Source organism: Erinaceus europaeus, chromosome 8 (assembly GCF_950295315.1).
Source record: "Erinaceus europaeus chromosome 8, mEriEur2.1, whole genome shotgun sequence".
NCBI lineage: Eukaryota > Metazoa > Chordata > Mammalia > Eulipotyphla > Erinaceidae > Erinaceus > Erinaceus europaeus.
Window position 1 is genome coordinate 756,274 of NC_080169.1, and position 17,175 is coordinate 773,448.

The 17,175-nt window shown below is 54.8% G+C and overlaps 1 protein-coding gene across 2 annotated transcripts in view; it reads left to right on the top strand.

Moving 5' to 3' along the window:
• The window catches only part of MINDY4 (MINDY lysine 48 deubiquitinase 4), a 124,282-nt gene extending 114,073 nt beyond the window's left edge, over positions 1 to 10,209 (top strand). For both annotated transcript variants that reach the window (XM_060195798.1, XM_060195799.1), the window contains one exon: positions 9,783 to 10,209. In XM_060195798.1, the coding sequence (XP_060051781.1) occupies positions 9,783 to 9,831 (49 nt within the window). In that variant the 3' untranslated portion in view covers positions 9,832 to 10,209. The remainder of the gene's footprint in view (positions 1 to 9,782) is intronic.
• The last annotated feature ends 6,966 nt before the right edge of the window (positions 10,210 to 17,175 follow it).

Here is a 17,175-nt window from a genome sequence, read left to right on the forward strand (position 1 = left end):
AGTGTGTGTGTGTGTGTGAGTGTGTGTGTGGGTGTGTGGGTGAGTGTGGGTGTGTGTGTGAGTGTGTGTGTGTGTGTGAGTGGGTGTGTGGGTATGTGGGTGTGTGTGGGTGTGTGTGTGTGTGAGTGGGTGTGTGGGTATGTGGGTGTGGGTGAGTGTGTGTGTGGGGGGTGTGGGGGTATGTGTGAATGTGTGAGTGTGTGGGTGAGTGTGTGTGTGTGTGTGGGTGAGTGTGTGTGTGTGTGTGGGTGTGTGTGGGGGTGAGTGTGTGTGTGTGTGGGGGTGAGTGTGTGTGTGTGTGTGTGTGGGGTGCTATCTTCCTGCGTCTCCGGACTCACCGTCACGTCCAGCCTCCTTGTGTGTACTCCAGCCTCTGCCTGGCCCTTCCTGGGCCCCACGCAGCAGTGCACCCAGGCCCCCAGCACCCTGAGCCTTCCCCAGACTCATTCCTGGAGCTGCTGAGAGGGTGGGTGAGTGTGTAGTGAGCACAGCAGGCTCATCCCCCCTTGATAGCCACCAGATAACAGCCCTGCAGTAATGGGAAGCAGCCAGCGCAGACTCCGGGAATCCTGTCCCAAAGGGGTTGGATTACAAAGCCTCAGCATGTTGTTTTCATCTCAGTCAGTTCAAAGGGAGGAACTTGGGGAACTGGCCTGCAAGGTCCCTGAGGACCCAGTGGAGAAGAACTGCCCTCGGGCACTGGTTCTCAAGGCTTCATCTTGATGGCAAGGGGGCACGGTGCACCCCAGCCCCAGTGCAGGCTGCGTCTAAGGCCACTTGCCATGGGGCTGCCAGGGCCAGGGCAGGCTGGAATTCTCCCGTCCCTTCTGTGCCCTGGCACTGTGGGGCTGGGTTTCACGGAGTTTGTTCTCACTCTCAGATGATTCACCATCACAGCAGATGAGATACCAGGTCCAAGATCAACTGTTCTGGTCCAGGGAGAGTTGCACACCCTGCCCTCCAGCTCAAGCCCAGCTCTGTCACCCAGCACAGTGGACAGGGCATTCCTGGCCACTTGGAAGCTTCCTTGAAATGGCCCATGGGTGACCTGATGTGGCCATCCTGGTGCAGATGGGGGTCTCCTGAGCATAGGTTTGCCCTCTGCACCCCAGCCATGCCCCGAGTCACGAGTCCCCAGCCCGAGGGAAGGTCAGTGTGAGGGCATTGCGACTTCCTGCCACCTGGCTTGGTTGCCACAGAGACGTTCTCCAAGACCTGCAGAGAAAAGCACCCTGGTCTGAACCGTCCCCTGGGCCTGTGCGTCCCTGCCATCTGGTGTGACGCACGCCTGGACTTGGGCGGGTGTCCTGTTACCATAAGGGTGTCAGGAATGTGGAGTCGGTCGGCCCCCCGGCCCCTGCCGCCTGGCCCTGCTGTCCTCTGTCCCTCTCCTCCCCAAACAGACTCACTTGGGATCGTTGCCGAGCAGGACACGTACAGCAGTGACCTCTCCCAAGCCTCACCCAGTAGGGGAAACTTGGTTGTCAGCCATCCAGAGAAGCGAGGAAGGACTCATGACCGGGGCCTGATGCTGGGGCACCCACGTTTCTGGTTGGAGATGAGCTTTCAGCTGGGCACGGCGCCTCAGTGGGGCTACTGCCGAGCCCCCTCCCACCTCAGCTGGTCCCTCCCTGCCCTGCAGGGCCTGCTCCCTCTTCTCCCGCCTGCTCACAGGGGTCTTGCCCTCCCAGCTCCTTCTGGGTCCCCGCACTGCCTTCCCCCCAACCATCCTGACCTGGTGGGGCTCACAGTACACTCGCAGCCGTTCGAGGGGAAGCACACAGAATCGGCCTCTGGGGACCCTGGCCAAGTTCTGCCTCTGCTGCCGGCCCACCGTGTGGCCTCCATAAAATGCTGCTTCTGCTCGGGACCTTAGCTCCCCTGCCTGTCGTGGGGAATGATGCTTTGTGTCCCAGTGCAGCTGTGAGACGGAATGCAGGAGAACTCCCTTTTTATTTGTATTTCTTTATTTCTTTATTGGGGAATTACTGTTTTACATTCAACAGTAAATACAATAGTTTGTTCATGCATAACATTCCTCAGTTTCCCATTTAACAATACAACCCCCACTATGTCATTTATCATCCTTCATGGACCTGTATTCTCCCCACCCACCCACCCCAGAGTCTTTTACTTTGGTGCAATACGCCAATTCCAGTTCAGGTTCGACTTGTGTGGACCTTGAAAAAATCATGTTGAGTGAAATAAGTCAGAAACAGAAGGATGAATATGGGATGATCTCACTCTCAGGCAGAAGTTGAAAATCAAAATCAGAAATGAAAACACAAGGACTCCCTTTTTAATCTTGTGTTTATTTACTTGCTTATTTATTTGTTTTGGGTAGAGACAGGGAGAGATTGAGAGGAGGAGAGGAGATAGAGAAGGAGAGAGACACCTGCAGCCCTGCTTCGCCACTCTTGCAACCTTCCTTCTGCACGTGGGGACCTGGGGCTTGAACCAGGGCCCTGGTGCATGGTAAAGAGTGTGCTCACTTGAATGCACTACCCCCAGCCCCCAGAAGGACTCCCGTTCGCACTGAAGACCATGGGGGGGGGCTACCAGATGGGGGGTAGAGGGGAGGGGACAAGAGAGACAGGGAGCTGCAGGGAGCTGGTCACTCAGCAGGTCACTAGGGTAACTGTGGGTCAGCTGCCAGGCCTGGGGTGGAGCCGCAGGAGCAGCATCGCCCTCACGGGCTCTGTGGTCGGCCTTTGCCACCTCTGTGTTGCATTTATCGGGGTAGCAGGCCTGTTTTCCCTTATTGTGAAGTCAGTGTCTGCTTTTAGTACCAGGGTAATGATGTCTTCATAAAAATGCTTGAAAACATCCCTCTCCCTCAATTTTTTGGAAGAGCTTAGGAGAGACATGTAATAGGTAATCTTGAAGGTTTCGTAGAATTGGCCAGTAAAGCTGCTAGTTCCTGGGCTCGCGGCTTTTTTCTTTTTTTTTTTAGACTTTCTTTTTAAATTATTTTTTCTTTATTGGGTGGATCAGTAGTTTACAGCCAACAGTAAAATACAGTAGTTTGTACTTGTGTAACATTTCTCAGTTTTCCACATAACAAGTCAGCCCCCTCGAGGTCCTCCTCTGCCGTCATTCCCCAGGTCCTGAACCCTCCCATGATCCCAGAGTCCTTTACTTTGGTGCAGTGCACCAGACCCAGTCCAAGTTCTGCTTTGTGTTTTCTCCTCCTCCTCCTCCTCCTCCTCCTCCTTCCTCCTCTTCCTCTCCTCCTCCTTTTTCTTTCTTCTTCCTTGCCTTCTTCTTCTTAATATTATTATTAGTGATTTAATAATGATCGACAAGGTTGTGGGATAAGAAGGGTACAATTCCATACAGTTCCCACCACCAGAGTTCTGTATCCCATCCCCTCCATTAGAAGCTTCCTTATTCTTTTTTTAAACATTTTATTTATTATCCTTATTTATTGATTGATTAGAGCCAGAAATTGAGAGAGGAGGGGGTGATAGAGAGGGAGAGAGACAAAAAGACACCTGCAACACTGCTTCACCACTCACAAAGCTTTCCCACTGCAGGTGGGGACTGGGGGCTTGAACCAAGTCCTTGGCATTGTAACGGGTATTCAGCCAGGTGCACCACCACCTGGCCCTGAAGCTTCCCTACTCTTTATCCCTTTGGGAGTCTAGACCAAAGATCTTTATGGGGTGCTGGCCTCTTTAGTGGCGATTTCTAAGATTATTCCATTGTGATATGATGTCAATCTATGTGTTTGCTGATGCATTGTCCCAGCATGCGTCTGTCTTTGGAAATGTCACATGGGTACTGGAGAAGGACGTCTGTATACACTGGGGTAGCCTGACTGATTCAACTCCTGTTAATGAGAAAGACAGGAGGAGAGGAAGAACCAGACATCACTCTGGCACATGTGCTGCTGGGGATCGAACTCGGGACCTCATGCTTGAGAGTCCAGTGCTTTCTCTCCTGCACCACCTCCCGGACCCTGCAGACTGTTGTTTTCTTGTTGATTTTCTGTCTGGTGGGTCTCTTCATGGTCCTGAGCAGAGTGTTTTGGTGCTATCACTACCGTATGGCTGTCCGTGTCTCTTCACCTCTGGATAGTTGATTTACATAGTTGACGCTCCTCAGTTTGGTGTACACACTTTTTTTTTTTTTTTTTTGACTGGTATGTTTTTAGTTATTTTTGTTTGTAACTGAAACTCTGGGAGCTGCCAATTCAAATCATTGTCCATGAGCATCTACAGATACCAGAAAAGGTTTCTGCTGTGCTCTTATCTGAGTGAGCTGACTTCTGCGCAATTTCACGTGGATTTTTCTGTTCACAGATTCCTTAGGAAAATCTGGTCTTCCAGGATGACATCACTCACAGTTGTCAGAGTATGGATTCCTGGGTGTTTTTGTCTATCTTCTCATTTGACTTCTTCAAATTGCTGTAGGCAGAGTTCTCCTCAGAGCAATGGGCAGCGGGCTTTCCACGGAACTTTTTCTCCACTTCACATGCTAGCTGGGATTGGGTTTCTCACCTAAGACTTCAGCTGAACCGCAGAAGTAAAAGATCTTGTTAACCTTCCAGCCACTGTTAGCTTCCACCCTCATGACTGCAGTCACATCCCGCTCTCAGCTGTGCCTTAGGACCTGAGATCACCCTGGCCCAGGGAAAGCTGTGGATTCTGGATTTAAATCTGCCTGTGGGTTCTGGATTTAGATCTGCCTGGGGGTTCTGGATTTAGATCTGCCTGGGGGTTCTGGATTTAGATCTGCCTGGGGGTTCTGGATTTAGATCTGCCTGGGGGTTCTGGATTTAGATCTGCCTGGGGGTTCTGGATTTAGATCTGCCTGGGGGTTCTGGATTTAGATCTGCCTGGCTTCCTGCTCCGGGGTCCACAGTCTTCATGCATACGGTCTTCTTGTTGAACTCTAACCTCGGATTCTGACGCCTGGGTCGCCATGAGTGCTCAGTCCTCCCCCTGGGGTTGGCACTTAGTCACTCCACAGTGGTCTTCCCTGCCTCTTGTTATAGTTAGCGTAAAGTCTGTCATGTCTGCTATCCAACTGTGCCCATTTGCCTGGGTGATTTTTTTTTACATATTTTTATTTGTTATTGAATAGAGACAGAGATAAATTGAGAGGGGAGGGGGAGATAGAGACAGAGAGAGACCTGCAGCCCTGCTTCACCACTCACAAAGCTTTCCCCCTGCAGGTGGGGACCAGGGGTTTGACCATGGGTCCTTGAGCACTGTAATGTGAGCACTCAACCAGGTGCGCCACTGCCAGGCCCCAGCCTGTGTGATCATTTTCCAACCTTTCACTTTGAACCTGTTGTTGATTCATTAGCACTCCAGTGACTCTTCTATAAGTAGCAAAGGGTTGGGATTTTGCCGTCATTATTGTCATTTAGTCCAGCAGTCTTAGGAAGGTTGTTTGTGTTTAGTGTCAGAGGCTTTATGGACATGGTCCGGAGTTTCCAGCAAGGCTTCTTCTCCATCCAGGAAGGTCCCTCGAGTGTTTCCGGCATTGTTTGGTGGTGGTGAATTGCGCTACCTGTTGTCTGAAATCTTTAGGTTATCTTCCAATCTGAGTGATAACCTTGGAGCTGGGGGAGGTCCTCTCAGTTCTCAACATTCGGAACACATCCTGCTGCTTCTGTGGGAAAAGGCTTCGCCAGGAAGTGACTTCTCGCGTCTCAGTGACCGCTTTTGCTATTCCCTCTCACAGCAGATCTTTGCCACTGTCGGTGAAGTTTGTGTCAGTGTGTATCTGCTTCCGTTCATCCTGCTTGGGGTGTTTTAACCTGCTGGGCCTCTCCTTCCTTTGTTTGGGAAAGTTCTTGGCTATTATTTCTTTCAGTAATGTGGTGACCCTTTCTCTCTCCCTCTCCCTGTCCCTCTCCCTCCTTCTCTCTCTCAGGATGCAAGTCTTTGTTTCCCTTGATGTCGTCTCATCAGTCTCTTGTGTTGTTCCCATCTGCTGATTTGTGTATTACTTTGCTGGCATTTTTTGTTGAGTTCTGCTGCTCCACCCTGGCACTCACTGATTTGACCTTTGACTCCTACCATTATGTTGTTGAGTCCCTGTGGGGTATTTTTTTTTTTAGTTCAGCTTCTGTGATCTCTGTTTGAACTTCAGTGGTACTTTCTCTGAACTTGTTGGGGCTCTCTTCCGTTGATCTCCTCGCCTCACTGACCATTAGTAGGATTCTTGCTTTGAAGTCTTTGTGTCAGCCAGAGAACAGCGAGGTCCCGCAGAGAATTACTGCAGGAGCACAAGTACAGACTTACTACCAGACTGACAGCACATTGCAGAGAATGTGTGTGTGTATGGGGGGGGGGTCCCCACGGAGGAGGCAGACCTGTGTCTCTGGAAGGGAGCGCTCTTGGTAAATGTGGCTCAGCTTCTGCCTGGGAGTGAGGGACTGGTGGGAAGGCATGGAGCTCTCCCGGGTGGGCTGCCCCCACCATCCGTTACTATGGAAACATTACTACTCTATCCACCAGCGGCCCCCAGGCAAGATTGTGAGAAACTAACAAAATGATGCCCATGAGAGGTGGCACAGTGGACAGGATGTTGGACTCCCAGGGATGAGCTCCTGAGTTTGATCCCTGGCAGTGCATGTATCAGAGGGGCTGTCTGGTTCTCTTTCTCTCAGTAACATCTTTAAAAAAAAAAATAGTGTCTGCCACTGACTTCTACCAAGTTTATTATTTTTATTTTTCCCTCCAGGGTTATTGCTGGGGCTCAGTGCCAGCACTATGAATCCACTGCTCCTGGCAGCCATTTTTTCCTTTTTACTTGACAGGACAGAGAGAAATTGAGAGAGGAGGGGAGAGAGAGGGAGAGAGAAAGAGAGACACCTGCAGCCCTGCTTCCCCGCTCGTAAAGCGTCCCTCCTGCAGGTGGGGAGCCTGGAGCTCAAACTGGGGTCCTTGCACTTAGTACTGTGTGCACTTAACAGGGTGCACCGCCACCAGCCCCCTCTTGTACCAAGTTAACACTCTGCCGTTCGCTGCCTCCCGTCCCGGGGCTGTAAGTACAGGGTCATAAGGTTGAGGCACCAGGGCTCAGGTGTCCAAACTCTCCCCGGCCCCCTGGCTTCCTTCCCCTGAAGTAAAGTTGTGTGTCTTAGAAGTGTCTTCCTGCCCGCAGCTCACTGCTGTAGGACGTGGATCCTCTCCTGGGGGGGAGCCCCTCCGCGCGCGTCTTCCACGCTGTCCCTTTGTCTTTGTTGTGGCAGCTGTATTCACCTGGCCGTCAAGACAGTTTGTCTGTGGACTGAGCAGCACTTTGGTGTAAATGTCTGTCCATAGGACGAGGTAGATAGAGCTTCCCTAGTTTGGGCCGCCAGGGCCTGGCCCTTCCCTTCCCTAGAGAGAGGACTTACGAGTTTGGGGTTTGCTTGCCTGATTAGACTGCTTGGGAGTTGCTGTATCTGGAGGCCTCAAGCAAGCGTGATTTCACTGGCTCCTGGGTCAGCTCTTCCATTCTTTTTACTTCAGGTAGAGAGAGAAGCAGAGACAGAGGGAGAGACACCAGAGAATGGAGCTTCCCAGTGTTGTGACACTTGCACGTAGTGCCAGGGTTCCGGTCTGGGCGGCGCACCGACCACGGCACTGGCTCTACTGGTGGGCTACCCTCAACCCGAGATTTAGTCACTCACATCCAAAGCAGAGAGCCGCAGGCAGAGCGGAGCAGAGAGCGGCTTCCTCAGCCCTGCGGTGCCAGGGGTTGAACCCAGGGCCGTGGGTGTGCTGGAGGTGCACTCTCATTGCTGGGCTGTCTCCTGGCGACCCTGTAAGTGCCCAGGTCTGTGTTGCTCAGCTTTGCTTTCTCACATGATCGCTTCCGTCTGGGGCTTCCGAGGCTCCCTGGGCACCTGCACTCCTGCGGGCGGGAAGGGGAAACCAAAAGTTGCAGAGCTGGACGTCCGCCCCAGCACCTCACCGTAGGGCTCAGTGAGTGACGCTGGGTCCAGGGGCGTCTCGGCCCACCGAGGATGGGGCGCCTGTGCCCTGAAGCCCAGCTCCCCTTTGTCCAGGTGGGAGTGTGTTGAGGAGGATGCCCGGCTCTCTGCCTTTGTGTCTGAGCAGGGGAAGGGGGTAGAAGGCTGGGAGCGGCCCTTCCAGGGACACGAGGAGCCTGGCCTCTCTCTGATTCTCTCCCTCGTTCTACCTGTAACTGGGGCCAGAAGCCACGTTAGTCTAAACCAGAGTCTCACCCTGGCAGGTGGCCAGGCTGTGGGGGACGGTGCCCCTCCTCCCGCCTCCTGGCTGCAGCCTTTGGGCATCTGGATGCAGGATGTGTCCCCAGAGCCGAAGACATTGGGAAGAAACTTAAGGACGCTAATGTTTACTAAAAAAAAAAAAAAAAAACCTTAATGGAACAGTAAGAGCTTTTTAATGGCATGCGCCAAAACTGCAGAGATGGTGAAGAGAGAAAGAAAGAAAACTGAACACCACGGGGGGTGATGGTGAACTCGGCGAAGCCCTGAGAGGCCGGGGGCGCTGTGACCCGCAGACGCATTGGCACCGCTGCTCAGCGCACCCCTCTCCCAGCGCTGCACCTGGAGGAGGCCCCACCTGCAGTTGTCTGAGAGACACGGGGAGAGCCGCGGCTCCCGTCGGCGCTGGTGCTGGGGATGCTAGGGATGCACAAGGCCTCCCAGGCCCACCTGGCTCTGCCTGTGCCCCCCACGCTGGCCCTCCCTCCCTGCTCCTCTGGGCCCCAGAAAGGGCCCCCCTGCACCTTGAGTGCACCCAGCCTTTTCCAAGGGAGGACAGAGAAGCCAGATCTTGATACACCTCTAGAGAGGCGGGTCTCGTGGGTGATGGTGGGTTCAGGTGTGTGCAGGCCCCACACGCATCTGAGGGCCCCACTGTACCAGGCACAAGGGTGGTGCTCACTAAGCCCTCAAGTCATGACTGGATGAATGGATGGGTGATGGATGGATGATGGATGAATGGATGGATGGATGGATGGATGATGGATGGATGGATGGATGGATGGATGGATGATGGATGGATAGATGGATAGATGGATGACTGAATGTATAGATGAAGGATGGATGGATGATGAATGGATGTATGGATGGATAGATGACAGATGGATGGATAGATGATGGATAGATGATGGATGGATAAATGGGTGATAGGTGGATAAATGGATGGATGGATGATGGATAAATGGATGGATAAATGGATGATGGATGGATAAGTGGATGATGGGTGGATAAATGGATGGATGGATGATGGATGGATAAGTGGATGATGGATAAATGGATGATGGGTGGATAAATGGATGGATGAATGATGGATGGATAAATGGATGGATAAATGGATGATGGGTGGATAAATGGATGATGGATAAATGGATGGATAAATGGATGGATAAATGGATGATGGGTGGATAAATGGATGATGGATAAATGGATGATGGGTGGATAAATGGATGATGGATAAATGGATGATGGATAAATGGATGGATAAATGGATGATGGGTGGATAAATGGATGATAGATAAATGGATGGATAAATGGATGATGGATAAATGGATGGATAAATGGATGATGGATGAATGATGGATGGATGGATGATGGATGGATGGCTGGCTGATGGATGGATGGATGGATGAATGAATGAATGGCCTGCTCTGTTGCCTCCTCCACTGCTCGAGAGGCACGTATGTCCGCAGGGTGTGTGGGTGCCGATTGGTCATGTCCGTGAGTGTGCAGGGGACAGAGTGGGCCCTGGGTGGCCTCCGCCGTGCCGACGTGCCGACAGCTCTCACTCACTCTCCCTGTTTCTCTCCAGGTGGAAGGGGGCTTCGGTGGACTGGAACGGCTCAGACCCTATCCTGTGACCCGTCCCGAGGGTAAGCCCTGCGGCCCCCACTGCCCCACAGGGGCGACAGCCGAGCCCCAGGCCTCGTTTGGCTCTCTGGGAGGAGGCCACCCAGCCTGGCAGCACCGCCATAGAAGCCTCCGGAACTTCCTGCCCTTCGGTGAAGGGTCAGCCCAGAACTGTGATGAGGGCCAGGGGCGCGGCCCCACGCCCCCTCCCCTGGCAGCTGCGACCCCCGCCACGACTGAAGGAAGCTCTAGGCCTCCGTCTCTGTATCTGTCCTCCTCCCTCGCTGCCCTCCGGGCTGTCGCCCCACCAAACCTCCGCCCGCGACCCTGGCTACCCCTTGTTTCCAGTAGTGGGTTTTCTATAAAGAAGAATCGAAGCCGGGCCAGGGGCTGAGACTCGATGGTTGTGTTGCCAGAAAGGGAGCGGGAGGCCTGCGTGGTGGGGGTGGTGTCGGGCACCCGTGAGCCCTGGAGACCTATCCTGCCACTTAGCCAGGTGCCTGGCATCCAGTGATGTCCCTGCCTGGACTTCCGGCCTGACCTGGCTTCTGTGCTCACGGTCCCGGTGCTGTGTCGCCAGTCTGTCAGCCGTGGCCGGGGAGCCTGTCTGCAGCAGAGCCCAATCACCCCCTGGAGGGCAGGGGAGCCAGGGGCTCGGCTAAAGCCTGCCGACTCGCTGTGGGAAAAGGACCTACAGAGGCTCTGGGCCGCAGGGGGACTGGCAGGGTGCCGGGAGGCTTGTGGGGAGAGAGGGAGCCCTCGCAGTCCAGAGCAAGGGCGGGCGGCAGACTCCCCCACAGAGGGTCAGCTGGCGCCTGGAGCCTCCTCCGTCCCTTCCGTGTATGTCCTGCGGCTCCGGGAAGGAAAGTGGAGGTGTGTGGAGAGGAAGCAGAGTCGTGGGGTCCCGGTGCTCACATTACCATGGGCACGGACTGGGCTCCAGCCCCCGGTCCCCACCTGCAGGGGGGACGCTTCACAAGTGGGGGAGCAGAGCTGCAGGTCTCTCTCTCTCTGTCTCTATTCTCCCCCAACCTTCTCAGTGCCTCTGTCTCTTAGAAGAAGAAGGGAGGGAGGGAGGGAGGGAGGGAGAGAGGGCAGGAAGAAGAGAGAAGAGAAGAAAGGGAGAGTGCTGGCAGGAGCCAGGGATTCATCTTACAGGCACCAAGCCTTCAGCGACCACTCAGGGTCAAAGCCACAGCTCCCACCTTCTGCACCCACAGCGCCCTGGGCCAGGCTCCCAGAGGGATAAGGAGCAGGGGAGCTACCCGGGGAGGGGAGGGGATGGGTATGGAGCCTGGAGCCCCAGCGGGGGGAGCTGTGTGGAGTTGTTCCCCTCTCATCCTATGGTTGTGTCAATATTTCATTTTTATAAATAAAAATAAGCAAATACATAAATAATGAAGTCAGGATGGGCTGGCAGACTAGCTAGCGTGGAGAGTGTGCTGCTTTTGCCGTGTGCCTGGCCTGCCGTTCAGGTTCAGAAGGAGGCTCTGATGCCCTCCTCCCCTCTCCCTCCCCCTCCCCTCCCCCTCCCCCTCCCCCTCCTCCTCTCCCTCTCTGGAGGAGGGGGCGGAGAGCTGTGCCTCAGTCCAGAGAGCCCCTCTGTGGTGGGTGGTTGCTAGCAGCATGAGTGAGTGAGGCTGCCCGCAGCCAGGCCACTCTGTCCTAACTGGGCTGCCCAGTCAGCTGCTAAGCACAGCAGAGCCCTGGGCGCCCCGTCCCACCCAGCCCTGCAGCCAGCGCCATCTCGGTGCTCGGGCTGGGGCGCCCAGTGGATCGCAGAGGTGGGAGACACAGAAGCCCGTCTTCCGCCTGTGTGTCCCTCCCCTGGGGCTGGGGACATAGGCAGCTGAAGGGTTCCGGCCCCCAGTGCTAGGTGAGGGACAGCCTCTTCCTTCTCTTCTCCGCACCCCTTTTTCCTTAGTATTGTCACCAGTGTTATGTCCAAGCTTCAGTGCCTGCAGACAAGTCCACTGCTCCCAGTGGAACTTCCTTCCTTCCTTCCTTCCTTCCTTCCTTCCTTCCTTCCTTCCTCCCTCCCTCCCTCCCTCCCTCCCTCCCTTCCTTCCTTTCTTCCTTTCTTTCTTTTAATTGGCAGGAGACAGATTGAGAAGGAAGGCGGAGTGGGTAGGCAATGGTGCACCCGGTTAAGGGCACATGGCGCAAAGCACAAGGAACCACACAAGGACCTGGGTTTGAGCCCCGGCTCCCCGCCTGCAGGGGGAAAATGCACAAGTGGTGAAGCAGGGCTGCAGGTGTCTAGTTCTCTCTCTCCCTCTCTGTCTCCCCCTCCTTTCTCAGTTTCTCTCTGTCTGATCAGAGAGAGAGAGAGAGAGAGACCTGCGGCCCTCCTTCAGCACACGTGAAGCTTCCCCATTTAGGTGGGGAGTGGGGACTTGAACCTGTGTCCTCACGCATGGTAATGTGCTCACCTGGCAGCGCCACTGCCTCTCCTCCTCCTCCTCCTCCTCTTTGTTGTTACCGGTGTTACAGGTAAGGTGCAGTGCCTGCATGATTCCACTTTCCCAGTGACTGTTTATTGCTTTCTTCTAGATAGAAGGTGAGAGAAAGCGATGTGGGGAGAGAGAGAGAGAGAGAGAGAGAGAGAGGGAGAGAGAGACTGCAGTTTGCCTCCATCGCTCGTGAAACAACTGCTTTCTTTCCCATGCAGTGGTGGTGGTGGGGGCTTGAACCCAGGTCCTCACTCATGGCGACGTGTGTGCTCTTCCCTGAAGGCAGCACGTGTGCAGGGGACAGAGCTGGCATCAGGTGTGTGGTTTGTGCCCGCGGGCTGGGCACCGCGGGACCGGGAGGGAAGCCTGTGGGTGGGGAGGCTGCGTCCTGACTGCCTGAGCCCCTCGAGGTCTGCTGTGTAAACTCCAGTGGCCGCTCTCAGCAGGCTCCCTGCAGAAACGCTTCCTATATGCCCCCAATGGGGGTGCGTTTGTTTTCCTTGGCTGGACGTGGCTGCCCCGGCCCCGTGCCTGGGTGGAGGAAGTTGGTTCCCTGCTGCAGCCTTGCTTATCAGCCGGGAAGGAAAAGTGTGTCTCCTCAGTAGAACTCACTTAACCTCCTGACCGCTGTCCCATTGGCGGGGCTGGAAAAAATCAAAATATTCCCAGCGCTGCTGGAGAAGCCCAGGGTTTCCAGCAGTTGGCAAAAGCTCCTTTCTGCAAGGCCAGCCGGGTGAGCCAGGCTGAGACTGCAGGGCCCCGCGGTCAGTCTCCAGCACCATCAGCCAGAGCTGACAGATAGGCAAATGAGCATTCAGTGTGAGTGTGTGTGTGAGTGTGTGTGAGTGTGTGAGTGTGTGTGAGTGTGTGCATGTGTGTGTGAGTGTGTATGTGAGAGTGTGTGTGTGAGTGTGTGTGAGTGTGTGTGTGTGTGTGAGTGTGTATGTGTGAGAGTGTGTGTGTGTGAGAGTGTGTGTGTGTGAGAGTGTGTGTGTGTGAGAGTGTGTGTGTGTGTGAGTGTGTGTGTGTGAGTGTGTGTGTGTGAGTGTGTGTGTGAGTGTGTGTGTGTGAGTGTGTGTGTGTGTGTGAGAGTGTGTGTGTGTGTGAGTGTATGTGTGTGAGTGTGTGTGTGTGTGTGAGAGTGTGTGTGTGTGTGAGTGTGTGTGTATGTGTGCGAGTGTGTGTGAGAGTGTGTGTGAGTGTGTGTGTGTGTGTGAGTGTGTGAGTGTGTGTGTGTGAGTGTGTGTGCGAGTGTGTGTGAGTGTGTGTGTGTGTGTGAGTGTGTGAGTGTGTGTGTGAGAGTGTGTGTGTGTGAGTGTGTGAGTGTGAGTGTGTGAGTGTGTGTGAGAGTGTGTGTGTGTGAGTGTGTGAGTGTGAGTGTGTGAGTGTGTGTGAGAGTGTGTGTGAGTGTGTGTGTGTGAGAGTGTGTGTGAGTGTGTGTGTGTGAGTGTGTGTGTGAGTGTGTGAGTGTGTGTGACTGAATGGTGGGAGGTCTAGAAGGCTGTGCACGGGAAGCCAGGTCTTTATACTTTCCTGTGGGCTTGGCTACAGTACCATGGCCTCATTCTATTTTTTTTAATTAGTTATAATTCAGAAATTCTTTTTTTATTATATTAAATAGATACAGACTGTCAGAGATCGAGAGGGTAGGGGGAGATAGAGAGGGAGAGACAGAGACCTGCAGCCCTGCTTCACCACTAGCAGACTGTTCCCCTGCTGGTGGAGACCGAGGGCTGGAACCTGGGTCCTTGTGCGCTGTGACGTGTGCTCAGCCGGGCGTGCACTCTGTGACAGCTTCTGGAGTGGGGAGAAGGCCGCGCCTGGCTGTTCCACTCAGACTGTACTTCTGCCTGCATCCTGGCTCCTTACAACCCCCCCCCCCACACACACACAGGCACACAGACCCAGCAGTAATCCTGGTGGCAATAAATAAATCAGTCAGTCTTCCTGTTGTCTCTGTCTACATGTGTTATTTCAGGGTGGGAGTCGGGGGCACTATGGCTTGTGTCCTTGAACTTGGAAGAACCCCCCTCCTGTCTGTCTACCCCCCAAAGACTAGGACTCACAGAGACATGCTGAGGAGCACGCAGGGGGCAGGGCAGGGCACGGGCAGGGCCGACTTGCAGTGTGAAGGAAGGACCCAGAGGGCCCGAGTTGAGTTGAGTCCTGACTGCACTGCTTCCACCAGCACTGGCCACATGGCCCCTCAAGCCTTGAGTGTCTGCTCTCCGCTCCTCCGGCGGGGGCATCTCACCCGGGCAGGGCTCTGACAGGCGGCACGTTGGGTGGAGGCGATTCCTGGTGGAAGGATGAGTGAGAGGCCAGAAGCCAGCAGCCCCCGAGGCCCGGAGGGCTCGCCAGTGGGTGAGTGCGGGGGTCTGGAGGCTCAGGAGCAGGGTGGGGCCCCCAGACAGCAGGAGACCTGAAGACCAGGCCTGCCCAGAGCTCTGCCGCAGGGACTGAGACAGCTCGGGCATGTGCCTGCCAGCCGGGACCACATGGGAGTGCCAAGAAGGTGTGGGCGAGGCTCGGGTGCTGTGCTGTCCCTCCCTCTCCCTCCCCGTCTCCGTCTCCGTCTCCGTCTCCGTCTCCGTCTCCGTCTCCGTCTCCGTCTCCGTCTCCCTCCCCGTCTCCGTCTCCGTCTCCGTCTCCGTCTCCGTCTCCGTCTCCGTCTCCGTCTCCATCTCTGTCTCCATCTCTGTCTCCGTCTCAAGCCAGAAGTGGCGAGGTCCCAGGAGGCCCAGGTCCCAGCGCTGCTTCGGATGTTCCCTCAGGGCAGAGCGTGTGAGGCTGAAGCAGGCGCAGGCGGAGGGCGCTGAGGGGCTCTCTGGAAGGGGCTCGGTGCAGGCGGACGGCCAGTGGCCGTGGCCACCGGAGGCTCCTCTGTGCGTGTGGCTACTGAGCCCGACTGGACCGCAGGCCTGCAGGGGGCCAGGCTGACTTGCATTTGTTTGGCCTCCGTCTCCCAGAATCCTCCCTCCTCCCCGGCCCTCATAGGGCCGTGTGAGCTGTAATCACCAGGCAGAAATGCCTGGCATCTACGATAGTGGAGATTGCTTGATGCACGTGGCCGGCAGGCAAGAGACCAGGCGGGCCGGCGGGCCTGGGCGGGGTGGCACAGCCAGGGTCTGCGTGCTGTGGCCCGGAGAGGGGTCCGGGCTCCTCTGGGCAGGAGAGCCCTGCTTGTGGAAACCGAGGCTGGCCTTCCCTCTGTCTGACTCTGGGTCACTGTGCTGTGCCCACCCACTGCTCCAAGTCTCTACCTTGTGCCCTGTCCCCCAACCAGGGAAACCCCTGAAGGCCTCCTCTTCACAGGTGGGGAAACAGAGGCCTGAGCAGTGACCCCTTTTAGGAGCCCAACTTCCCCTTCACAGGGCTCCCGGAGACCAGACCAGCCAAGGGTCTTTGGGCTAAAGAGAATGAATCTAGGGAGTGGGGGGTGGTGGCTGAAGGAGCTGGTTCCAATCTGCCTTTTATTGTTATTTTATTATTTTTTTTAAAAAAGTTCTTTTTAAAAATTTATCTTGGGAGTCGGGCGGTAACTCAGCGCGTTAAGCACATATGGCACAAAGCGCAAGGACCAAGTAAGGATCCTGGTTCAAGCCCCCCGGCTCCCCACCTGTAGGGGAGTCGCTTCACAGGCGGTGAAGCAGGTCTGCAGGTGTCTGCCTTTCTCTCCCCCTCTCTGTCTTCCCCTCCTCTCTCCGTTTCTCTCTGTCCTATCCAACAACAACGACATCAATAACAACAACAATAATAACTACAACAACAATGAAAAACAACAAAGGCAACAAAAGGGAATAAATAAATATTTAAACAAAAAAAATGTTATCTTTATTTATTTATTGGATAGGGACAGCCAGAAATTGAGAGGAAGGGGGTGGGGATAGCGATGGAGAGAGACAGAGAGACCCCTGCTGCCCTGCCTCACCACTCGTGAAGCTTTCCCCCGGCAGGTGGGGACCGGGGGCTTGAACCAGGGTCCTTGCGCATTGTAACGTGCACTTAACCAGGTGAGCCACCACCACAGGGCCCCCTCATTCTTCCTTTTAAAAAGGATTTATTTAGAGGCAGGTTGTTGGTGCACCTGACTGAGCGCACATGTTACAGTGCACAAGGACCGGGGTTCAAGCCCTTGACCCCACCTGCAGGGGAGAGCGTCACCAAGAGCTGAAGCAGGGCTGCAGCTCCCCCCTTGATCTCTCCATCTTTATCCATTAAATAATAAATCCATAAAACATTGTAATAAGTATTCATTTCTGAGGGAGGAAGAACAAGGACCGAGCTCACTTGGCACATGCCACGCCAGAGACCAAGCCCAGCACCTCTCTTGCCGTGAGCCGAGTACTCTACCCACTGCACTGCCCCCTGGCCACACCCAGTCTGCTTGCCACTCTGCCTTCCTTCTCCAGTGCTGAACTCCCCACCCTCAGACCCCACCCACGTGTCACTGTCCGAAGCCTTCCCCAGTGCTCTGCACTGCACCCGAGCTCCGGGCCTCCAGCTCCCCGAGACCACCTTCAAATCCTGCCTCATTCCTAAGATCCACCTCCCAGCCCCCTCTGCTAGGAAGCCCTCCTGATTATACAACTGAAGGTGCAGGTCTCACTCTGAACGCTCTTGTCTTTTCTTTATCTATCTTTTAATTTTCTTTTATTTGATAGGACAGAGAGAAATTGAGAGGGGCAAGAGGAGATAGGGAGAGAGAAAGAGAGACCTGCAACCCTGCTTCACCACTTACGGAATTTGCCCCCCATAGTTGGGGGCCAGGGGCTTGAACCTGGATCCTTTGCACATGGTAATGTGTGCACTCAACTAGGCACGCACCACTGGGCCCTGCCTTGCCTTTCCTCTCTTTCATTTCCTTTTTTCTTCCTCTACTTCTCCTCCTCCTCCCTCTTC